This window comes from Sipha flava, unplaced genomic scaffold, assembly GCF_003268045.1.
Source record: "Sipha flava isolate LNK unplaced genomic scaffold, YSA_version1 104_pilon_pilon, whole genome shotgun sequence".
NCBI classification, from domain to species: domain Eukaryota; kingdom Metazoa; phylum Arthropoda; class Insecta; order Hemiptera; family Aphididae; genus Sipha; species Sipha flava.
Genome location: NW_020271718.1, coordinates 483762 through 511018, shown reverse-complemented (window position 1 = coordinate 511018; position 27257 = coordinate 483762). Strand labels below are relative to the sequence as shown.

The 27257-nt window shown below is 31.2% G+C and overlaps 1 protein-coding gene across 3 annotated transcripts; it reads right to left on the bottom strand.

Moving 5' to 3' along the window:
• Positions 1-484: 484 nt before the first annotated feature.
• LOC112684243 (glycine receptor subunit alpha-1-like) lies at positions 485-26759 on the bottom strand. 3 transcript variants are annotated; one of them, XM_025555654.1, is made up of 10 exons: positions 26397-26759; positions 26013-26083; positions 16802-16869; positions 16488-16708; positions 16341-16423; positions 15975-16121; positions 12778-12976; positions 11462-11503; positions 3458-3743; positions 1409-1716 (listed from the first exon to the last, which is right to left on the bottom strand). In XM_025555654.1, the coding sequence occupies exons 1-10, from the start codon at positions 26426-26428 to the stop codon at positions 1501-1503; spliced, it is 1365 nt and encodes a 454-aa protein (XP_025411439.1). In that variant the 5' UTR covers positions 26429-26759; the 3' UTR covers positions 1409-1500. The 3 variants fall into 3 exon arrangements, with proteins under 3 accessions (XP_025411453.1, XP_025411439.1, XP_025411445.1); XM_025555660.1 differs by lacking the exon at positions 11462-11503; XM_025555668.1 differs by lacking the exons at positions 3458-3743; positions 11462-11503 and having other exon boundaries at positions 485-1716.
• Positions 26760-27257: the final 498 nt, after the last annotated feature.

The window sequence follows — 27257 nt, the reverse complement described above, 5'->3', positions numbered from 1 at the left end:
ATTAATGATAGTAATTATTATGGAATTAGTCGTACACAATTATTAAATATTAAGTGTATATCATTGTAAATTTATACGGATAAGAGTGTACAGAAACTCTTGAGGATTTAAAAAGCATTGACCCTGTTATTAAATTTTTGGAATTTTACGAAAATAAACTTAAAAATAAACTTAATACTTATGTTTATAAAGTATGTTTTGAACCTCCACTATAGAAGATATTTAGTTATTTAACAGTTGAAGCTTAATGAACTATGAATATGTAGTAGGTTTAAGTACCCCAATAATGGATAGGTATTTGATGGTTATGTTAATTCATACTGTAATGAGTATTTAACTTTCAGTCCAAAGTATTGTAGTTATGCCAATGCATTGAGTAAGTATCATTACATTTAAAATTGTACATTTTGAAAATATTATTAATTTATATTTTTTTTTTTCTAAGAATTTTCTAAAATATAATACTATATATTTGGTATTTTTTTTTTCTAAGCAGGATTGGTATTTTATTTTTGTAAATTCTTATGTAAGTAATAATGATAAAATATATAGGGGTTGTTTGTTCAGTTTGTTAAACTAGGGACCCCAGAAAAAGTTTGCGGCGGCACTGGTCGTAGAAACTATGAAAAATCATAACCGCCATACATTTCAAAAGTGAAGTAGGACGTAGGAAGGGTTTCGCTCCTTGTAACATGTTCTCTCCTTGACTATAATATTGCGAAATAAAACAATAAAAAAAAACTGAATGAATGGTTTTATATATACCCGTAAATCTAACAACAAAGTATTGAAATGAATCATAACTGTATAGTAAATCGTGAACACTATAAAGTAACTCTCATCGTTGTTATTGTACTTCATCGATTCAACTCATACAATCATTCGCCTCAAACGCATTTCAACGTGTAAATTATATTTGAACAATATTAACGTCGGAGACAAACAGTGTACGCACTTGCTTAGCATCGCCAGCCCCCTCACTCACCCCCAGGACACGATAGAATGTTTCTGATACTCAGGCCCAGTAGGTACTTATATTCGTGGTTTCAAAAACGTTAGCATAACAATCCTACCTAGTCCGAATCGGTCGCGATCGCACATAAACTATACTAGTGTACATCTGTGGTCGCAATAAATATTTGTCACGTCGCCGTATACAACGGTGTTACAAATTGTTTTATTCTATTTTTTTTTTTTTTTAGCGGAACAACGGTTTCCGATTTGCTTTCGGTTGTCACTAAAGTAAGGTTAGGTTGTGAGCATTAAGTCGGTTACCCGGTCAAGAGCGATCAGTTTTGACCGGGAACCGCGAAAGGGAAGCATGGTTCACCAATGAATCGCCAACGTATACCGACTGAAACGCTCGCCGGATAATGTTCATAGTACATTTTGTTACAGTTTCGCCGTCGACGGGATGTCCGCCCATAGCTACGCACTACATTATTAACATCGGTAATCGTGTACATCGCGCGCGTGTTCACGACGTGTCGGCGCGGCTCTTCAGACGTTGGCCGACAGCGATTTCCGTCTGGACTCGCCGATGTACGATATCCAGTAAACGACGGAGAACACCACGAAGCACAATGGGAACAGGGCCAACGACACCTGGTCCAGGGTGCCCCTCTGCGACCCGCAGTACAGTATGACGTGTTTGGTGAGCAGCTGGAATCGCAATTTGCCCGCTGCCGACGACGACGGGCACTGAGCTTTTGCCGTCTGCAGCACCGGAAACCCAACAAAAAGTATGATTCGCGTCGTTTAATTGCCCATTGTCGTTATTGTTCGCGCGCGACCGCGGTTCTCTTTCCGGCCGTCGGTAAGCCCGGAAACGACGGTAAGTAATCCCTAGGATAAGTTTCTCCAAGACAGGGTCGTACCCAAGGGGGGTTCAAATTATTTTAAGATGTAAAAAGTTTATTTTTATTGTTTTTAATTATAATTACTTATAAATTATTTAGAATTTGGTAGATGTTGCCAACCGAACAGGGGAGACCAATAAGGACGGAATATTGAAGGTGACCGGAAGACGTACCGCCAAATTTTGTTCGATATTTTATAATGTACATCAAGGCCGTAACTGGGGGGGTTCCAGGGATCCGGACCCCCTCTCCTCCCGAAATTTTCAAAAGTGGAAACATTTTAGCGGTGAATATAGTTTATTAACTATAAATTGTGTTAAATAATAATGTTAGACCCCCCCCCCCCCCGAAATTGTTTTCCAGTTACGGCCTTGATGTACATTATACCACGACGTAAAGGAGATATCTTCTCTACATCGTGCGTTATACGATATACGATATTAACCATATTATATAAATCAGTGGTTTGCACATTGAGAATTTTAAATTCTGTCAATAAATGGGGAGGGGGGAGTTCAGAACCGGAAACCTCTCCCTTGAGAACGTCTCTGCCAGGAGATATGGCCTCGTTTTACACTAAGAGAGAATGCGACGGTGTTACAAACATAAACCCGTCCGCCCTCATGAAATGTCCTCGACGACTTTACGCGGACGGGGCTCGTAAGTGACACATACGAGTATATGTTAAACTCGAGCTATATTAATAATGCGCGTTTTCCGAACAACTGTTGGTTTTTATAGGCTTTCGCACCCAATTCTGAAACCACAATCTACGGGGATCGGACTCCGTACTTTTCTCCTCACCTAATCCGACGTATTAAGTAACCAGGTTTTTTCTGACCCATGCGCGATCCGGCCCCGCGCCCACATGCGTTATCTTAAACATGGCGCACACACGATTTTCAAAGATGTTCATTGGATTTAACGGTACCAAATGGAACGCGAAAGTTTAAAAATCAAATCATTATAACATACATTCAGTCAAACGCGCTTTGCATTTGAACGATCCCTATACGAACGAAAACATAGTGCTGGGGACTAGGCCACTAAGGGAACTTCATAATTGGTTTTCTCGAATCCCGAGCAAAGTTTTTAGACTTACTTCTAGGGGAGGGGGGAGATTAAAATTTTTTCTTTAATTCAGGCTCAAAATTTACAAGTAAAATTGTTGATAATATGTAAATCAGGTGAATCGTTAATATTTTTGGTTTTATTTTTAATCTAATGCCGGTTAAAATCCATTTAGAATCGACTTTTGTGTAGTTCTTTTTTTTACACCTGTCTGTGTTTTCAAAGTTACACTTGTGTTTTATTTGATTTTTCACCAAGTATGAATCCGACAAATAGCTTAATTCAGTACTCATAGCCACGCGTAATTTGATCTCGTTATAAAATGACCCACATTAAAAAAATTTGTAGTGTGAATCCCACATATAATCGATTCCTTAAATACGGATTTAGGGGGGAGGCAATTTCCCCTCCTAAAATACGCCCCTAGTGTAATGCGGAGTAACTGGAATTGGGGGATGGGATTGGAATTGACCGTTGCAGAACCCCGGGAGCGCGTTGGCTTTCGCGCGCGTGAACACTGCACCCACCACATTCGCGTTGTCCGCGACGACCACGGTGTTGTTGTCAGATGCGGCGTGCACTTTGTTCGTCCCGAACAGCGTGGGTACGTTGAACGCGCCGGGCCTGGAAGGGCCGCTATCCACACCGCCCAAGCCCCGATCCAGATCGCCTTTCTTGTGCCGCCAGTGCTTGTCGTACCGCATGCCGAACAGCACGACGAAGTACTCGACTAGGGCCAGGAACACGAACAGTGTGCACGATATCAGCCACACCTCGATGCATTTCAGTTCCAGCGCGCTCGGCGAGTTGTTCCTGCGGTGGCAGTGCAAAAGCGTATTTATTTTTTTTAAAAATTTTTTGTTCTGTTCCGTATAAAAAAAAAAAATACACAACTTCAAGGTAACAGCAACGGTGCACACGATCACGCTACGTACAATACGAGGTACAGTGTACAATATTGTTGTTGTGCGGTGCAAACCCGCCCGAAAACTGTAACCGCTAAAACTGGAACTGTAACCAGACCGGAGACACTCGAGGATAACAACTATATTTTCGTATTATACGCATTTTAAAGCGTGATGTACACACATGCTAGACATAGGCGTGCGCACGGGGGATGCCGGGTGTGCCCGGGCACCTCCCTAAACGTTCTAAACGGGGCCCTACAATTTAAGTCTCAGGCTATAAAGGACTCTTATTTTAACTGATTAGGCTCAAAATAAATGTAATTTATTCTAAAACATTTGGTAAAAAGTAAACGGTGTTTCGCAACAGAAATAATAAAACAAAATTTCCTAAATTTTCGTGCAAAAACTATTTATGATAACAAAACAGTTATAATTGGCTGCAAAATTAGAACATGATTTAAGCTATCCAAGAAAAATATACGAGAAAACATGTTCGTTGGGACTAATATACCACAATATTCAATATAAAATTAAAGTTATGTTTATTTCATTATTTATACATTAAGATTTATTAAATATACTTCCGCGATTTGTTAAGATACGGCCCAAAAGTATTGTAGGCATCCCTTGACATACAGGTCTGTGCACGCCTATGATGATAGTTTTCATTGAGTGCATTTTTTACTAGTTAACTAGGCGACACAAATGTCGCCCAGTGATTATACTTTGTCGACAGTATTTTAAAATATTGGGCGAAATAATGCGAAACAAACGTGTAATACTATAATCGTACTATGGTACTATACATTGACTATTTTGAGAAAAACATTTTTTGTCGCCCAGTGAAAATTCCTTACAAAATGCACTGTTTTCGTCCGTATGAATATATACGTGTTAAAAGCACATATTGTGTACAGTGGGTAGGCGTACTAAATGTTGTTTAAAGGCGTCGAAAGTGTTGTGTATAGTTATACGAAGTATAGTTTTGTGTATAGTTTTCGAACGCGGTCGACACATATTTTTTTATGTCATTTTAACGATGTTTTCAAGCCGTGTTCGACAGCGGGTCGCGTATAATGTTGTTATTCGCCGTTGCGTGCGTTGGAAATAAATCGCTTTTTTTTCGTACGGAAAAATCTCGTTCCGCTTCCAAAAATTACATTTATTATTAATCTGCGCCGTTCTAAAATATTATAAACGCGTTTTTCGTTTTATAGATGTGCACATGCCATACGAGAATGCCGAGCACATAAATTAAACTGTTTCAGTCCGGTATAAACCTACACATGCTGCTTCGTACATTCCGCGTTTCCAGGGGCGGCGGGAAGAGTATTCTTGCCACCGGGCACGGCTAAGGGTGCGCGGGGCATCCGTCGCGCCGCAGAGCTATAGAATCGTCCCAACACCGTCGGTTTTAACTTAAATATGCCAAACGTGTGCGAATAAATTAAGTTGAAAAAACGTACCCGGTGAAAAACAAATACAAATAGATAGGTACGACTAAGTCGTACGAAAATATATTTCAGTTCATTGACGGTACATTATTTTGTATCGGCGAAAACATCAAACGACGAATTTCGCAGTATTCCTACACATCTTCACTACACGATTACGTCACTTTATGTGCTGCGGGAGAAATGGTCGATATACATGCGTCTATATGTTTTGTATACATACATACATATATATATATATGTACGTGTACAAGTGGTGTATTGTTAACTAATTGCGTTTCGCAGTTGAGTGACTGTATACATTCATAGAGAGTCTCTAATGGACTCCTATCTAAAGTAACACGTATAAAATGCACTTCGGATGTTGCTCGTCGTGTGAGCAGAATCTTTCGGAGTAATATGTCATTTTTTCATCAACTCCCCAAGTACATTATATTATTATTATTACTTTTTATTCTCATTAGTTTATCCGCGGTAGACAAACGTTGTTATTGGTATAGCCGCATTGCCGTACCAATACAAGCAACAATTATGCATACAGGGCCGTTCCTAGGACAGGGCAAGTGGGGTTTTCATCCCGGGCCAATGTTGTTTCCGATAAACAAAGTTTACGAGTAAAAGAACTGTTAATAGAAAAAAGAATGTTTGATTATAAAATGTCTAGTACACTTTCTAATCGTACAAGTGAAGATAATTTTAAAAATGAGTATGTTTTCCCAATTGTAGAGGAAGAATAGAGGTAGTATTGGTTTAGCGTCGATAGTGGATAAGATGAGAAAAAATAGACTGAGATGTTTTGGGTTTGTTATGAGGCGAGAGGAAACAAAAACAGCAAAAGTGATTATGAAAATGAACGTTGATGGGAAAATTGGAAGAGGAAAACCAAAAAAGAGATCGTTGGATATGATTAAGAATGATATGAGGGCTGTTGCAGATTTTTGCTGTGTTTGCATACGGGATGTAGAAAATCGAGACAAGTGGAGATTTTGGACAAGGGTGGTCGACCCCAAATAGTTGGGAGAAAGTCGAAGGAGAAGAAGAAGAGTATTTTTTTCCAATTCATGACTAAGAAATGTTTTCTTTAAGTTGAAGAAGTAAACAATTATTTTAGTTTTTGTTTGATTTAGCATGTTTTTCTGAAACAAATAAAGAAGATTTGATGAAGCGTTGTACGGATCTCTAGATATTATTACAAGTAGGTGAGGCTAGAAATATTAATAGGAAAGAATTATACGACGAGATGATAATTTTATCTAGAATTATTGTCAGAGGTACTCCACTTTTAGAAGTTTTAAAACAAATTTTCCAATACAGTGATGATGACATACTTGTATATTGTAATATTTTTGTAGCATTAAAAATATTATTATTTATGCACATAGGCGTAAATCTCGAGGATGCTAAGAGTGCTTAGCACCCCCAATAGGTATCCGGCCAAAATAGCTTAACAATAACCCCGAATGTAAAAATTGCGAATTAATAATGGTAAAAATAAAAAGAGCGAATTTTAAAAAAGTGCTAAAATATATAATAGCGAAAATATACGATTAATCATTTAGTGATAATAATTTAAAAAAAAACAATTAGGTATTTAGTGAACAATTATATGCTATATCATTTACAAAGTTCTTATTATTATTAGTATTATAATTTGTAATTAACGAATGAAGTCTTTTAGCTCATTTCTTGTACTTTTTTTTTATCTCTAGTTATTATTCATCATTATACTGCTATCGTTTTATTCTTCTAAATTTCGAATTTTCTTTATTACATCAATATAGTAGGGTTGGCTTCCCGCTAAAGAATATTTATTATATTATTAAAAATACTAATAATTAATAAAATAGATTATAGTTTTACTGTCTTAAAAGTTTTGAAACTTATCCAAGTAGGTACTATATTAAAATTTATAGTATTCAAAATAGAAATTATAAAAAACTGCAGTTTCGTTGTTATTCATGATCTCTTATTTTAGAATTCGCTATTTTTATTTTCGCTATTATCAATTCGTAGTTAATTGTTTCGATATTTTGGCCTAGAACCCCCCACAAAAAAAAAAAAATAACTATAATAATTTGTAGTATATTATATCGTTTATAATACTTAAAATGATTTAAATAATTATTTATATTTGTTAATTTTTGCTAATTTTATAGATAGTTCACCAAGTATGAATGGTGAATTAGAACAACAAGCATGCCAGAATAATTGGTGCAGTAATTTATATTATCTTATAATTGATTCTATAGATTTTATATTAAATCATTTAAAAAATGATTTCTGGAGAAAGTCAAGTACTTGTATTGAAAGCAGAGGGCTTTTAAAATTTCAATAATAAATAATCATTCCCTTTCACCAGAGTTGGGCATTAGTCGAATATAATATTATTCGATTGATTATTTGAATAAAAAATTATTCTTCATTGATTTATTCTTAATTTTATTATTAATTTTTATTTTTATTCATTATTTTAATTTGTATTATTATTCGTTATTCATTATTCGGAGATTTTTATTTACTATATTTTATTCATTATTTAGTTATTCGTTATTCCCTATAATCATATAAATAATAAATTTAAATCCAAAATAACGATGTAGAGTGATAATATACTTATTATTTAGGCTTAAATAATATATATAAAGGTAATACATATTAATATATATAATAATTGACAAAAATAAATAAATTATACTTTTATATTTAACGAATAAATTTATTCTGAATAATTGTTTTATTAACGAATAAAACTATTTAGAATAATTTTATTCTTTATTCAGTACACCACAATTATTCAGAATAAAAAATTATTCTTTATTCATAAATAAATTAGTTATTCAGGCTTTTATTTTTTATTCATTATTTTGATTTGTTTTTGCCCAACTCTGCCTTTCACTAACATTTATGAGGAAATTTACTTATTGTTTTTTTAATTTTTTTTATGAATGTTGGTGATTTTTTTAATTATTTTTTGTATATATTTTTAGATTCTCTTTTCATTTGATTAGAATGCGTTATTCTCTGAAACGGTTGTTGCTAGGAATGCTTATGAATAAGCTAAACTATATAAATACTTGAAAGATTTAATAAAAATCATCGAAAAATTAATTTATCCAAATTTATATACATTGTTTAAAATTGCATTAGTTTTGCTTATATTTTTTTCTTCGAGTGAGTAGTTTTTTAGCCATGTGCCGTATTAAAACTTGGAAGATGACTTCTATGGGGCAAATTAGATAAATTGATTTAGCCGTTATTTTTCTAGAAAACGACATAAAAATAGATATTGAAGTTGTTTTGAAAACATTTTTAAAGAAAAAGTAAGCTCATGCAACTATAAATATATATTACGTAGTATTACTTAATTTATATTTTATAAAGCGGAAAAAATGACCTTTTTAATTTTTTTTAATTCGCATTATTTATACCATTGATTATCAATAATACTGTTAATAATCAATGGTTATACTATTATAAATGTTTATATTTTATTATTTATCTATTATAATTTATAAGTAAGTTTATATTTTCATGTATTTTACTAATGAAATGTGTGCATATTTTATTCAATAATAATTTTTTGTTTATTATAATATTTATTTTAAATATGTGGCAGAGTATTAGTGATTTATGGGGATTATGAAATCATAATTCCATAAACAGGTCACTTATGAGTTAATTTTTGTAGGGAGTTCCGGAGTACTAAGTAGATTTGCACCTATGCTTATACGACTATCGTTTCCAAAATTAAAATTAAAAAACTCTTCCTAGTAATTTATTAAAAAAAAAAAAAAACTATAAATTTGGCTTTTTAGTATTCAAAAAAAAAAAATTTCTTATAATATTGAATATGATATTATAGATTAATCGTTTTCTGAAAATAAATCTAAACATTTATGTTGTAGTGATATTAGTTTGTTCTTGAAAATTATGATGTATGTAATTATTATATTTTATATATATATATGTGTGTGTATGTGTGTTTTTACTTTTATCTAGAGATTTATAATAAGTATTTTCAATATTGTAATTGGATTGTTCTAGTTAGCTACATTAAATGTATGCATTTGTAGGTACTCGTTTATATTTTTTAGAAGGTACTTCGATAAAAATGGACTTGAAAAACGTTGAAAGAATAAAACATATTTTAAGTTTATAAATGTATCCTTAATCATCATGTAAGAATAAAAATGGCATCAGTGGATTGAGAGTGTAGCTTATAGATTTTTTTTTAAAAAGACCTCGGAAAAAATTATTGCCTTAAGCCCCGCAAAGTGTAGGGACGATCCTGTGTGTATACATTTTTACCACATATATAAAGACTTTTTGAAGATGCTGCCGGTTAATTTATTTTATAAGGGTTTGTCAAATTTAAGTTAGGCCATTTTTCTCTTTTTTTGACCACTTTGCGAAATGTTTACGTGGTCAGGGAGAAGAAAAAAAAAACCAAAAAGTCTTCGCCCACACGGTATTTGTATTTAAGAAATACTGCAGTGTAGACACTTTTATATTATAATATTTTATTATAACATTTTGATCGTAGTATAAGAACAACCTTGTATGAAGTTGATTCAGTTATTTATTTTTATCTTTTATTTATTTAGCTCAGTTGTATTTATGTGACAAATGTGCTTTAAATATTTTATCTTGGACTATTGCATTGCATACGGTAAAAAGCCGCATAATGAGTGAGTATGGTACTCATAACCGAGTGCTCGTGAGTTTATAATAAAGATTTACTTCGCAGTCAATGGCGGCAGCGCGCCAATATTATTATACGTTACACCGAACGGATAAGGAACGAAGCACTATAATAATATCAATTGTACTATGCATCTACGTATATACAACAAGCACCATGTACGCGTATGGTAATAGCTGGGCACTAGGAATGGTTTATGTACCTAACGGATAACGCGTTAGATCGCACGCCAAACTGGTAAATGGTAAGTCAAATTCTATAAACAATACAGTTAGAATATCTACTAAGATTATAAGGTTATATAGATTACCAAGACGAATAACGACGCCGAGGGATGCGTAGGATTTTGACGCTGCCACGTCCGATAGTCGATTGCGGAGAAATCGGTGGGCACGCGAGAGAATATGTGCGTGAAAAAAGTCGCGACGCGCGACAATCTCTTTTGAACATCGCGAAAAAACGCAAAGCAATTACATGAGAAAAATTCTGTTTTCAAAAAAATCGCATAATATGGTTTTCAAACACTTCGTGGGCTTTGCGGATCCGCATCGGCTAGGACGCGACGCGAAATGAACGCGTACAATATTATTTTGTACGTCGGTATATTAAATTACATGTATGTATAATACACGCGTATTCTATATTTACTGAGGCACAACGTTGATAAACATTGTTACACGTATATACAGGCGTGCTCAGACTTTAATCACAGGTGTTGCTGTATTGAATTTTCCATTTCGAAACGCAAGCCCCGTTGCAGGGATCACCTACCCGTCGTGTATTCCGGGAACTATATGTAATGTTATTATTATATATTTAAACGTGTATCATATGAACGTCGCGTTTCAAAAGCCCTATGTTCTCCGTTGAAATTTAAACAGACAAAGCCCCGTTACCATATTTAAAAATACTTAAGTGCCTAAAATATTGTCGATTTGCAGTTTTTAAAATACGGTATTTGTGTACAAAGCTTCCGTATTCGGAATCAAACAGTTCATCAGTTGTTACGTATCTATTTTGAATTAGGTTTTAAAAAATTAAAATAATAATATTATTAACTATTTTTAAACTGAGTTGAGTTTACTCCTTTTTTTCCTTATTAACTTTTAACTTATCGAGTTAAATTTATGAATTGTTAACTGTTAAATTTTAATTTATCGATCTTGTGTTCTCTTAACTTACTCGAGTTAATTATTTTCATTAATTTGGGCATTTATGAAAACATCATACTATAAAATAAAAAAATGCATGATAGTATATTTTAAGCAGTAAAGGTATAGATTCACAGTTGTATACAATTCGTTTTTATTTCGTGACCAGATATAAGTTCTCGGTTGTTACTATTATTCATACATACAATACTTTTGTGCACGCCTGTATATTATACATTCATATATTTAGGAACTACGGGTCATAATTTACGAATTGAACGCTTAAGAATAATTATAATTTTATACTTTGACTAACTTTTTAGCATTGCTCCACTCGTAGGCAAAAACACCGTGTATTCTAAAAATCCAGATTATAATTTTATCGAAATTTACATTTTGGAATATATTTTGAATTTTTGTTTGTTAAATCTACGTCTATTAAGTAGTGTTGTTCTGCATTAATAAAATATATTAAACTGAACTTCAAAATTAGTCAAAAATCGATTGCATGGTGCACTCTAATAGTTAGTTTGTTTACTCTATTATATCGTTTTAATTATATATTACGATATATTTTTCTGTTGTATCAATTTTTTTTAGTAATTTCTTGTTGAAAAAAAATGTGTATAATATATTTAAATGAGGCAATATAAATAATTTGGTCAAACAGTTGAAAAACATTATATTAGGTGAAACAATTCAACGAATTGTATGTTATTTTTTTTACTGATATACTTGTAATATATAAAACTCATTAATTGTAAAGAAATTGAGTCGGTTTAATAAACACACTCTCTTAAAATAGAACACATTATAAATTTTCCGGAAAACGTTTTAAATTAGAATATTTTTTCGAATACCAGCGTACCCTACTGCATACATTATTTGAATAAAAAAATTTGTTTTTGCTCTAATGAAAAGATATCCATCGATTCATAAGTGGATAATGTGCATAATATAACATTTTAATGTGAACGAAATAAAAAAAAATATAATATTATGAAATTGGGAATATTTTTATCACTTTGGCTAGACTCGCCATCGAGGCTAAACAAAAATATTTTGAATAAGTACAATTAATTTTATACTTTTTTTTATTTTTGCACGTTCTTCAGTATGTGCAAATATTATTTGACTAATTCCGAACGAATGGAATATTCATACGACATTGCGAGGTATTATTATAGTTCGTAATTATTTAAATTATAAACAATTGTCTCATAATTTATATAGTTGAAAATTTAATTCATATGATTAGCGTATGTACATGATAATATTTCATCAAATACGCACGTATAAATACGAGTATGCACCGTTTAGTATATGTATAAAGTATTATATATCAGTGGCGAAATTTGAGGAGATCAATATAGGAGGTAGTTTAAATTATATTTTTAGATTAAAAAAGAAAAAAAAATCAAAATTAATAAAAATGTTAATTATAATTTTTACGTATCCCGCTTTTGTAAATATTTGCATTGCAACTGATATATGTATTATAACTCGTAAGTAATATATGTACTATATTGTTAGTTAATTAAATTTTTTTCTTCGGGAAAACTACTTGAAACTCGGTTTTTTTTAACCGACATGTACGTACGTTATAATTAATATTATGTGCGATTAATGTACCTAATGGTGTCGAACATGGTGACCAGTGATAGCAACGTGGTGACCAGTAGGACCATTCTACCCGGAACGACTTCGGGCATGACCACGAAGCTGCCCCACGACATGATGACGAACAGCGTGCTCGGTAAGTAGCTCTCCAGTAGGTGACTCCTTAGTTCGCGGCTCAACGTAATCACCAGTCTGGCCGTGGAATGGTTTCCTTGTGCAAATACATAACGTTTAGGAACAATCGATATATTTATACGACGAGACATTTAAATTTCACATTTATTTCTTTATATTGACGATATTCTCCTAAGGTAGTTCACGCTGCTTTGTTGCATATCCATAGGGGACGCGTTTCGAGTGGCTTCGGCCGTTAAAACGTTTATGTTTATCTCAATGGGCGCAAAGAAACGAGTGGGTACACTCAGGGCCGGCTTGGTGAATATTATAGCTATGTGGGAACATATTTTACGGGGCCTATTTACTAGGTGTTTAGGTTTAACTTTGGAGTACCAGAAACGGTCCGACTTTCAGCCTATCAAAGAATTTGTATCGTTAGATTATTATTCTATCACTCCACGTGAATCAAATAATTTTTTCAGTGGCATCATTTCAGCTTTTTTCTAGAGTAAGGCTTCACCATACTCTTAATAAAATGTTGAGTTAGTGGGCTATTTTGCCAAAGAGTAGAATAACGTGGGGGAGGGGGCCGTCAAACCGGTCTAAAAGTATTATGATTTGTACTTTGTACATGAGTATCCCGTACACGTCTCATTTTTCTGATTTACAACATGTCAATGGCTTTATAAAATAAATATTTATATTTTAAGGATGTATCAACTTTAGAATAGCTAAACTCTAGACTATGGTAAGTGCATGAGTTCCCCTCCAAAAAAAAAAAAATTATACCACTACCATAATAATTCTTATTGATCAATAGCTTAGGAATTGATGTTAAATATATGTAATTTTAAATTAATATTTGAATTTCGAAAAATATACATTAAATTTTGTAATATAATAATACGCCTGATGCTTTACTTTTATATACCTTATTTGCAGACTTGGAACGTCCGCCTGAAATGTGTTATTTGACCTTGTAAAACGTATTTAAGACACAAAAATAACAATTATATTTAATTTTTTCTATTAAATGATTTATTTTCTTAAATTATAAAAATTAAATAATATATTAAATTAATTATCTTGAGATTTTTTTTTCGTCATTGTGTTGAACGTCAATATAATATTATATACGAGATAATAAGTACCAGAAAAATAAATAACATCCATAATTACAAAAACTGCAAGGTTACGAAGATGTGATTTCCATTGGAAATTAATTATGTCAACAAATATTAAATTATATAGGTATATTTATATAAGTGTATGATATAATAATATATATCAAATATATATTATATATATTATATTAATATAAATCAAAATTATATATATATATATATATATATATATATTTATATATATATATATGTATGTATACTCTATGGTTTACTGGTAAACACAGCGTGCGTGTGTCTCTTATTCCTATATTTATCTGTATTTATATGTCATTAGAGCCGGACAACATATTCTGTTAAGTATTAGTCAACTTGACTTTTATAGACGTTTATAGACCTTATTCGGTTTTGTGTTTTTGAGTTTTGATGCATATCACGGACAAACTGTTCACGACTTATTAAATTAATGATTTATTCCAACAGCCCGGGGGGGCCTTTTTACGTGCGGGGCTCTGTGCCATGGTACAGTTCGCAATGCCTTCAAGTCGGCCCTGGGTGCACGTGTATGTGCGTTAAAAATATGGACTTTAAAAATATTCGGAAAATAACACGTTACTGCAGTTTACAAGCACAATATTATATTGCCAACATATACCCACTGGGGTGGTGCGAGTAATTTCTTTAACGCATTGTATAACAAAAATTGTGTTTTCACACGACGCACAACAATAATATACTCGACACGGTATCAATATAAGTATATTACTTTTTTTCTACCTACACACGTGCTTATGATGCCTGTATATCTAAAAACACAGTATTATATACGCGTGGCATAAATCGTTTGAATGTTTATACATATCTTGCGCGTTTAAAGAGTAAAAATAAACGAACGTTGTACTTAAAACACTGGTCCAAAAGCATATAATAGCATTGTGTAACATTGCTGTAGTAGTATCTTACAATGTACATGTGTGCTCCACCATCGCGTTCCATTGATCTAACCACCCATCACTCATACAATATGATGCGGAAAATTAATTTGTTTCGAGCGTAATACGTGCCTAATTGATCCATTAATTAATTGTAACACGAGCCTTAATCGTTTTATTATTGCAAGTTACTCTATAAACTGTGCTTGTATAGGCGCCTATATTGTATATTATTATATATGTACACACAGAATTATGATAATGATTATAATGTGTACTTTGTATAAAGGGGTACAGAGCGCAAGAAGTTCGTGTTTTGTTTTTTTCTTCGTTATCAGTGTAAATACTTCGGTGAATATAAAAGGGTTTTTAGCAGGCCTGTATTTAAGGTAGGGCTCATAGGGGCTGTTGTCCCTGGCTGCAGTATTAAAATTAGATTTGGAGGTGAAATTATCAAAAATGTAAAATGTATTTGTAGCTCATTTTACCCAATGAGTATAATAATATCAAAGTTCTTTATAAAACATAATAATATATAATCAGTATAATAAAAAAATAACTATAATAATAATATAACCAAAAAATAGAATTTGAATGTATATCAACCGTAAAAAGTTTATTCGATATACGATAGTTAGCATGTATAGAGGCTTGCCACAGTTTAAAAAGAAAACTAGATTTGTGTAAGAAAAATATTAGAAGAGCTAATAAATTATCGGTATGAAAACCCATTTGTACGGTCTTAAGCCAAAGGTTAAAATACACAAATGAATAAATTAGAAGTAGTATACCTGATTATATTTTGAAGTGATATTTTATATACATTTAACAAAACTTTTATTACAATCTGTTTAGGCATGCTTATGGTTAGGGAAATAAATTTCATGTTTCCCTGGTGAACATTTTTGTAAATACGGTCCTGGTTTCCGGAATCAATTGAAACACATCACGAATCAAAGAATCATTGATTCTGCATACATATATGTGAACACAAAGTACGCACACAAGCAAAGTGTATGTTAACACATTTTAAACTTACCGTCTCCGTAATAAATCACATTCGATCGATTGTCAGTGACAAACGATACGACGTAACGAGGCAATCGGAACCCATCGCCGAAGTCGCTAGGAAAACTCAGCGGATCTTCTCTCCATCGGAATTTCATGTCCATCATCGTATATTTGTCTAACATATATCGAACAAAACAGAAATGAGAGAGAAAAAATGAGAAAAATGTTATACAGCATCATGATAATAAATCGAAAACGGCGTCGCCGAGATAACAAAAAAATGTGTTCTCGGAGAATCCTTAAAGCAATGCGATTATAATATTATAAAATAAATACGTCATATTATATTGTATGTGAGTAAAAAAAAAAAAAATTAATAAATATATGAGCCTACAGCTGCCGAAATCTACAGCACAAGTCTGTACGTCCAACGGATATAGTACGAAGTCCATGTCACATTTGATTATTATCGTCGCTCTGTAGAATATAATATAGAGACTCGGGTTACCATTTAGTTCCCTTTGAATTTTACATTCCTTACCCAATGCTAATCCTGAGAGTACTGTTGTTGTACAATCGTATTGATGCTATGTCCTGGAATAACGTGAGAACCTTCATCTCTCTTAGTTGCCTGATGTACAGGTCGGGAATCCAGAATCTCGGATCTTTGTCCCAAGTCAGCTCCACCTGGCTCGTGTTGTCCAAAATCCGGATTCGAGGATCTTCCCAGTACACGTGTAAAAAAACATCCAATGCTATTTCCTGAAAAGCGTTATCATCACGTATCAGGTATCGTAACAGGTCATGTAAGCACGTATCTACATATATATTAAATAGGTCTTTGTGTATTATTACCTCTTTACTTTCGTCGACACCGGATATTCGATTTATGTGTAGGGACAAGGATACGTCTACGTCTTTGCCTACAGAAAAAAGAAGAAAGTAATACAAACAATAAAATAAAAACAAATATTTTAGGTTTTGAAAAAAATTACACGTTGAAAATGCATGTATCGCATGTATCATAACATTTCGTTGAGACTCTTGTTCAGATTGTTTTGAAAATGTTTGGAAACGTTTTTGAACTTTTTAAACACAAAGCAATTAGCATGTGTATAATCGATCATATTTTTTTGTACACAACATTTTCTCAGACACGTTTAAACTCTGATTGATTGGGTTCGATAACCCGTTACATTCATTTATTCATACTTCTATTCACAATGTGACCCTCTAATAAGACGTAGGTGTTGACGTGATTAGCTATGGATACGCCGGGCATGAAAGACAGATTTAGAAAGAAATAGATGAAGATAAAAAACATTAAACCATAATTATTATTACCGCCATCATTTCGCAGCAATCTCTTCGATTTAAAGCGTTACAATGCAAATAATGTAAATATTTTTTAAATAGCTTTAAATCGATTGTAACACCTACGTTTTTCACATTTAAGTTAATCATTAGATTAACTTAAATTACATCATGTAAGAATTCATCACAATGTAGTTTGGAACAACATTGATTCAAAATGTCCATGAGCCATTTACTTATGTCCTACACACACATGTATTTAGGATTTTTTTGTTCTGTGTTCATCCATTAACTTCTCTGAAAGCTCAACAATTATTTTAATAACCTGTTTTTCGAGTAGCGGTGAAAAATAAAGTGAGTTTGAGCCACAATATTTTTAACTTTTGAAATAATACATTTGTAATTTAAAATGTATAAAATACCCTGTATATAACATTAGGGTAGTCCATTATAACATATGAAAAAAAAAATTTAATTGTTCCTATAACCCACTCAAAAAGTTATATTACTTATAAAAACTATGTAAAAAAATTTCAGTCAAATCAAATAATTTTAACACATACCACAAATAGTCTAAAGATTAAAAATTTTTTCAAAATCGTTAATTTTTTGTATTAGAATCCAAAATAACTCCACAAAGAAAAAAAAATGTCACGAAAAATTCTTTGGAATATAAATTATAGAAAAATAAATTTACCATAATTTGTTTTCTATACTTTATACTATAAATATAAACGGAGCTTGTGCTTTGTTTGAGCAACTAATAGAACGCGAAATCGTATATTAACCATGCCGCCAATCATATATAATATATTATATGTATTTTATATAGTATACGATGTTCTATTTTTGTAATTTTAGAGCTTTTGTGACACGGATAAAAATTAAAGAATTCACCTGAAACTTTTTTGTATTATTTGCTATATGATTACTAAAATAAATAACTGAATCTTTTAACGGGTTATAATCTGAAAAAAATTAAAAATAAGGACCACCCTAACATATATATATATATATATATATGTAAATAAAAACTTCTCGAAAAAAATAACAGAAAAACAAAATTATTAGAATTTATTTAATATTATTTCAAAATACTGAACTATCTAACGTAATATTGACTTAAATGCAGCAAGAACGCAAATTAAATAATTACAGCTCATTTTAAAGTGGCTTATTTTATTCATTCAATTACCCGTAACTCAGAGAATTTGTGTCTTAAAATTGTGTAAATAATTAACAAAATATTTTTGATAATCGTTAGATGAAAAACTAAAGAGCCATGGTTTTCATTTTGAACGTATACATACGAATAAACAAATTCAATCATTTTGTTTCGATAGTTTTGAATAAAAATCTTTTCGCATTTCTTCGACAATTTAACCTTGTTACAATTAACTATACTGTTATCCTTACGCTCGGAACAAACCTTGATACTATTGACAAATTTGTTTGTAGTGTTGCGGCTTTTATTCGTTTATGTTTATTACATTTTTCAGCTGAATATCATTGAAAATAATGAAACCATTGTTCACTATACCGCAAATGTAAGCATTTTATTCACTGTAGTACAAATTAACTTTGAAAAGTATATATAATAAGTGACTATAACCAGGGACGCCCGGATGGGGGGCCATTGGGGGCCATTGCCCCCCCTGAGATTTTCGCGTCACTTACAAAATTGGAAGTTATTTTACATAAAGCTGATCTTGGGTATTCAGTGACTATTCGACAATCCTTGTATCTAACAAGTATCTAACATTTTTTTAATCAACAAATGATGATTCAATTAATTTATTTGCTTCAAACAAAAGGAGATTGTCATAACTTTTTGAATAAAATAATAAAATATGATGCGAATTCAATCAAATAAAGTTGTTTTTTGTTTAAACTTTATTATATTTTTTCTTATAAATATTAAAACTAATAACTAATAATGTAATTTTATATAAACTTAAATGAGTTTTGATTTTTAAAAAATTATTATTGATAGTAATACAAAATATGAGTAAATGAAATATGTAGCAGTAAATCTTCCTATAAGTATTTAGGTACTTACAATTTTTTTTGCCCCCCCCTGAGCTACATTTCTGTGGGCGTCCCTGATTATAACAATTATATTTAATTGTTTTGATATCGATAAATTTGTTTATAAATGTATTATTAAAATTTATTGAATATATTGTTAAAATTTCGGGTACATTTTAAGTTTATAAAAGATTTTTTTTTACAACAAACTACATTTTTCTATCTTTTGCATCGCAATTTTTAACACACTGATTTTGTTAGCAGTGAGCAAACAATTATACTAATCTCGCAAATAAATTGATTATTGCTTAGAAATATTCTTCAATAGGACTTCGAAGAAATTGAAGATCATCATATCAGCTAAATTTTCGAATATTAAATTTACGTGAATCATGATAATAATTATTTGAAAATCCATTTTAGATCGTCACCGTATTGGTTAAATTACATAACCGAATGAATGAAATCGCTTGACGAGAAATCATTAAATTTATCTCTTTTCGGATTAAAGTGCGTATTTCATCCCTGTATACGTGCTATAAACTGTATATGTTTAAACAACCTGCGTTGCATACATATTACACACATAAACAATCGTATCGTACCCTTAGCTTAGTGAAGGATACTGTTATGTATACGGTTTTTAGTCAACTGTCCTTTTTAAAATAAATGGGCTTCGTTTTATTGAACCGACGACAATTCTTCGCCCACGAGTCCTAAAGATTAATTAGTATCACCACTTGGTTTTATAATTTCCCCTACGTTTTTGTTTTATAATCTATACAACTTATGATTAAATCGTTACACCATTTACGGATCACAAAATTGATTTTTTAAACTTAATTTATTCGTTTTTGTAACATATTATTGTTTCGATTATAATTATAGTTTTCATATGCATATGAACATGTACATGCAGATATGTACTATATAAAACTTAAAAAATAAAGAATGTCGCGTTATGTACGTTTTTTATTTTAATAAAATCCATTTCATTCCAATTCAAATCAGTTAAATGATTTTACTCAACATTTTTTTTAAGTTTATTGTGTTTGCATTTACATACAATTTCATAATTATAAAATAAAAAAAAATTTTGAAAACGTAACTTAATTATAGGTTTTGAACATATAATGTGTTTAATACCCATATTGGAGTCAGTATTTTTAATTTAAACTGAAATTGCATCGGTGATAATATATAATTCGTGTATTATGTATATATATTCTACTATACATAGAAAATTTAAATAATACTTCTGTGGTCGGCATTGATTGATGAATCATAGTTTAGGGTTAGTTGTGAACTATTTAATCAGCTATGATTAATAAACAATTCTAATAATTCTAAGATTATCAATACAAGATTAAAGAATGTTAAAGAATCTATGATCAAAATATATTTTAATATAAGGTTAAATACACGAGTATCTCTGGAAGCATAATTATTTCCAGGAATACAAAATTAAAACAATGAAAACAGTACAATTAACATAAGATTGACCATTAATTAGACGTTTCAGAAAACTCAACTCTAAAAACCGTAAAAAATTAAATATTTTAATACACGCATTTGGATACTGAGAGTAAAATATAATAAGGATCTTATTATTATATTATAAAAATTCGTGTATTACCTTAACATTTTTTTGGTTGAAAACGCCATACTGAAAATATGAAATTGGAGGTCAATTGTTGAAAACATTTTGCGTGCGTATACACTAAGTATTAATAGTCTTGATAATAGTTTAATCTATTCTGAAATGTGTGTTTTTTAGTGTACCTTATAATGCATTTTTGTCAAACAATCCTGTGTTAATTAGAATAAGTCACGCACAAAAAAAAAAAATGAATCCCTTCACTTTATTACAACGGAATATACTACAATATCGAAATAAAATTGTTCCAATGATGAATATTTTAGAAACTAGCAACGTATTCTTACACGGGAGATATATACATAACAATTAATTTATATTAATAAAAAATATAAATGGTGATGTATGTGCAAAGTATACCGATCGTATACCGATGGAGAATAATGAATATATTAAGTTATATTATAACGAGAATATTGTATTATTATAATTCAATTACAAGATATTTGAGCACAAATACAATAATAATAATATATATATATACCTACACAATATGAGATGTCATCTTGGAAATAAGATGAAAAGGTCAGAAGAGAATGAAAAGACGAAACTGCAGGAGTCACGACGAATTCAGTAGAGAAAATTGATTAACATATTTTTGGGAACAACGCGCAATATCTGGCAGCCACTGACATCGTATTGTATATGATTACTACTATACACAGGTAAATACGAAAATGAAAATACGTTATCGCACGGTAGGCTATTGTATTCATTGAAATAAACTTTGAGCATTTGTATATTATAATACAATTATCAATCCGCAGTGTTCACGAAAACATCGAACAAACGAATAGACTATTAAAATTGTTATACATGAATTGGAAATCATTTATCATTTATTAGACACGTTAAATCTTCACACACTGAAAATCTATTCGATGTTGACGACTATTATTTGTAACGCGACTTTTATAAAATTTAAGAACATAAATGAATGAATCAAATTAAGGCCGTACATGATTGGATACTGTAAACATAGAATATTATATAATACCACGTTGCAAAAATAACAAGTTTACTATAGTAATTTTAAATGTCATAAGAAAAAAAACATGATTTAAGTTTAAATATATTATTCTAACAAAATTATCCTAAACTGTCAGAGAACACTTATTCTTGTTTCGCATGTACAGCAAAACTTATAAGTTATACCATTAAAAATGTTGTTTTTTTGAAAAGTCGAATAACGCTGTGCGTTAAGTTTGAACAAGTCCCTTTAAAATATTTTCATGGATACCTGATAAAAAGATAATCTAAAGAATATACATGTTTGCACGTCAACTGAGACGATTAAAGTGGACGGGAGGAAATTGCTGAGCATCGATTATTTTCTTTTTCTATAGCTAAGGTATATACTTTTAAAGGTCTCGTCTTGTTAAAAATATAAACTGCTAACAATCTCTAATCTAAATAACCGATAGAAACAATTTAGTTGAATCTTGTAGAACCTTCATTTTTATAATTATTATTTATTTAGTAATACCGTGATCAGGTACGGCCCGACACAGATATGCCGTTTTTTGTAATGGTGGTTGTTGTAATATGATCGGCTGTAGTTGTCGTTCTATCCTAATGGATGGAAAAGCAAGTAATCAATATGTTAAACCCATTCGCCCAACTTTTTTTATTAAAATCACCTAAAAGGAGCCTCTAACAATAATCAACAGTTCATCCAAAAGATTTGTGAATTGGCAATATTCATCATATGTCGCACTCGGAAATCCTTGTATATAGTCCTGATAGAATTTAAGAGGGCCATTAGCACTTTTAAAAAGCACTGTAGATGATCCGAGGCTTGCACTTCTTTCAAATTTAATAGTATAACAACCAGTACTTCACTCATAAATTAATGATTTCAATTTTAAAAGTTTTGGTACTGTTATTTTTTTGTATGCAGCTGAAGAATGATAGTACATTAGCTATACTATTCAGCGTATCAAGTATAATTTTATCAACGCCAATTATTAATTAAAACAATAGCAAACTTTATTTTAATTTAAAACTTTAAAATTAATGTCGTTAAAATTAAAATATTTTCCTTTTTTTATATATTATATACTAGTTGGTCTTATGCTAATTTTTTGAAACATTTCATTTTAACGTAAATTTCTAAAGGTTGATTATGTATTTTGCCGTGAAATGAAATTATCTAAATATTCATTTTGAAAATAATATAAGACAAATAATATTTTAATAAATACTTTACGTAACCATTTTATATCTCGTCGTCATTGAGACGAATCTACTGAAACGTTAACACATCATTTAATGAAACAAAACATCACTGATATTATAAAACATAATTAGTTTGATCATAATAATAATTAAAAGAACTTCCAATAGATGATTTGTGAATATTCTTCGGAACAATGATGAATAATATAATAACTAATATGTATACTTGTAACTAGATATACATTATTCCATTCCGTTAATTGTAATTAATATTCATGAAGTTCATTTATTCTATGAAATAAATATATTCACTAAAATAATTTATATATACTAGGGTTATAAACATGAAGTTTTTTAATGAAATACACTAGTTTTTATAGTAAATTTTATGTCTATTTTTGTTTAATTAAAAATAATTATAAATCACAATAAAATATTTATTTAAATTAAATTTTAAATTTTTCCTGAATTCAATACATTTTATAGTCTTTTTAAATTACAACTTCATAAATAATTTTATATTTGAAAGTTGAATATTTCACTAAAAATGTTTGTGTATAAACTTTAAACCAATAGTTTATTATTCATAAGTATTTATGGTTTAGATAAGAGATGTAAAAACAGAGAAATAATTTTATACTTAGTGGTTTATGACTCAGTCTTCCTTTAAAATGTAAGTGAAAGTATATAAAAAACCAAACACGAATTCAAATTAAAAATATAACAACTTGACTAAAACAAAGAGCGCGTCTCTCGTCTAAAAAATCACACGGGTTATTTTTATTTTACTTCTGCTGAAAGGATTTATAAGAAAAATGTACAGGTGCATGGTGGCACGTGAATCGCTGAATATTTTGATTGTGATCAACAATATAAGTCTTGTTGCTTGTATTCACGTTTTATAATTATTTATTCATTACCTTCGAAAGTTCGAGTTAAGGACACATCATTTTAACTATTGCTGTCTAGTGCGATCAATCTTAAAAAAAAATATACATATTTATATACATATAAGTTCCACTAATTAACTGATTTAGCAATAAATATATTTCGACGCATGGAATACGACCAGAAATAGAGAAATCCTCAAATGAATGTGAAACTAAAAAAAGGATTTAGTTAGCTATCATTTGCATCTATATGATCATGGCTAGAGATTGTCTCGATTATATATGCGCATCTGAAGGGTAGTGTTATATATATATATATATATAGTAAAAAAAATGGACCTCAATTTATGCACATAATAAAGTACGAATCCCAACTTACGTGGATGATAAAAAAAAACTTTCTTGCCGTAAATGGATTTTGGGACTAAAACTAATTCTGCTTTTAAGTCACACGTACAGAGTACATATACTTATATATTGTATACACAGAATAAGGTTAATATAAATGTACTATTTACAAAATATATCTTAATTGAAAACGACTCATTCACATTTTTAAATAGATCGTAAGCAATTAGCATTTTGAGTATTATATTACAGACATTTTATTTAAACAGATTATGTTATTTTTGTACTTGGTATAAGCTAGAAATATGGGTGAAATATGGGAATTTTTAATATTAAAAAATGCAACGCAATTGTCGATCATTCGTCTGGTTGTAAAGAAAATATTGTATAGAACGGTTATTCTTGAAAAACTTCAAGTTTGATTTTCAGTAATTAATTAATATTTTAATTTTAATATATCCATTATTAAAAACGAATAAGATCGATATAAAAAGTGGATTTATGTAGAAATGGAGGGCTAGGGGTTGGCATACCACAAAAAATTGAACAAGGGAATGAGTTGAAAAAAGAAAAAACATTATTGTGACAACCGACTTGCGCACTAGGTCGAAACAATTAGGTACTATCAATGGCATATATTTTTTAAATAATAAATCGTTTTAATTATATTATAATATACTGTAATAATATTACATATACTTTAAACATTGGTATTATGAACAGCAAGTACTCACAATTGATTGTAAACATTTTGAAGTCAATCTTTAATTAAGTAGAAAAACGTAATTTTGGTAAGCCTTTTATGTTTCAAAATGATATAACTACGCTTGACTTATTTATACAGCCGTACGACTAAGATTTGTGATTTTTGCATCGTACATTTGGATAAACGGTTTAAATTTTAATATCAATGGTATTTTAATCGGACTTATAGTTAAAATTGGTCGACCGTGTTCTATGGACTACACAAACGTAATGATTAAATAATAGAGGCCTAATTCGATCATATCAGTAGAAAAAACGCGTTTAAATCTTATTTTTTTGAACATCAAAAATGCCATTTCCATGAACATAAAAAAAACCCTTAATAAAAAAGTTAAATGTATATTTATTCTTGCTTACGCTTCAAATATATACACATATATACTTAGAATTTCGTCACCAGTATATGTCTACACAATCAATTTAAAAACAATAGAACGTAAAAAAATATAATTGAAAAAGTTGTATTAAAGTAAAAACAAACAAAAAATACGTAATTTTAATGGTTGTTTGAAATTGTTTAAATTTTTTTTTTTCTCACAAATTATTTCGAAAAAACCCAAAAGCAATAAACTTATGTCCGTTCTGACATATAAGGTTGCGTTAATATCCGTTTGCGAATTCAACATCGGACGGGTGGAGGCGGAATTCATTAACATAATAAATATACTCGCCTGTATAGGTACAGATAAAGACTATTTGAATTCTATATTACAATACATCCGTTGGTGGTACATCTCAAAAATAATGGCGTAAACCGGAACTACATGACGGCGGCTTACAATCATTACTATAGAATACATATATATATATATATTTACAAATATAGCGATACAAAGGCAAAACAATGACGACGTATTATTGTCATAATTTAGCATTTTAAAATAACCTGGAGGCATGTTTTTGCTGTACTCGGTCTCCATTTCGTAAAGGTCTTTCGAACGCACCAAATGAAACATTCTGAAACAGCAACAAAGAATAAAAGATAAGGTCCCGTTGAATTACGTCGTCGGTACAGCCACCATACATAACGTACGAACGTGTCTAATACATGGGTGTACTGCGATTTGCAGTTTTCGGTATCCCCCCTCCCATCACACCCATTCACGCACCTCTCAGCATCGCATTACTGGTCCGAGTTTTCACCGTTTTCGATTTGGCTCGATGCAAATGAATAATATTCACCGAGGTTTCATATTCATACCCATTTAAATATAAATTTATTTACACAATAGGTCTTACAGTAGTGTCTATAGAAATAAAATCGGCTTACGCGACTAATGACAAGGAAGCACTCGGTCCCATCTTGTGTAGCGAACCGCAAAACGATCTTATAGAAAAAATTCAACGATCGACCGCCGATTATTTTTTTTCCTCTTTCGCGCGCACCACCGATTCGTTTATACATATATACGTGTACGATTGCAATATCGCCGGTGCGATTCGCGTCTTGTTTACCGTGACGACGACGACGACGACGGCGGTTCGCCGCGAAACTCGAGAGCAAAGCACATACCACGTACAGCCGGACTAATATTCATGAGGCCAGCGCACAAACAGTGCATCGGAACGGTGGCTATATCAAGTTTTCAAAGGTTTCCTAAGTCTCGTGCGAAAGCCGCTCATGAATCGCGTGACCACGATATCCGAACGCGCAATCCTTTCGCCGCCCTCGCTCGCCGAAATAACGACCAGCGCCGACGCGTTTGTGCGTGACCTTTACCTGCATGAGCCTCGGAAACGTTGCCAGGGAGAGCTTGAACGGGCCCGGTGCCCTTTGCATTTGTTCCGGCTCCAATGCAAATGCGTTCCATCAATGGCTGCGTTTACTATGATGATTGGTGGAAAATTCACGGAAGTTCAACAAAAAAGGCATCAAATCGAGGAAAACAACACTGTTAAAACGAAAATAAAAAACCATGTACGCATTTTCAACTCGGTTTAACTTGTATAGAACGAGAACTAGGTAGGCTCTTAGTAAAAGTGTATGTAAAGAGATCCTGAATGAGGGGGTTAGAAACCACTCCCTTGCATACGAGCCTGAATAATGTTAAATTAAACAACTAGATCTGCTATTTGATCTACTTTAAAAGTACAACTTTGCATTCAATGAAACTTAGCTATTATTATAATA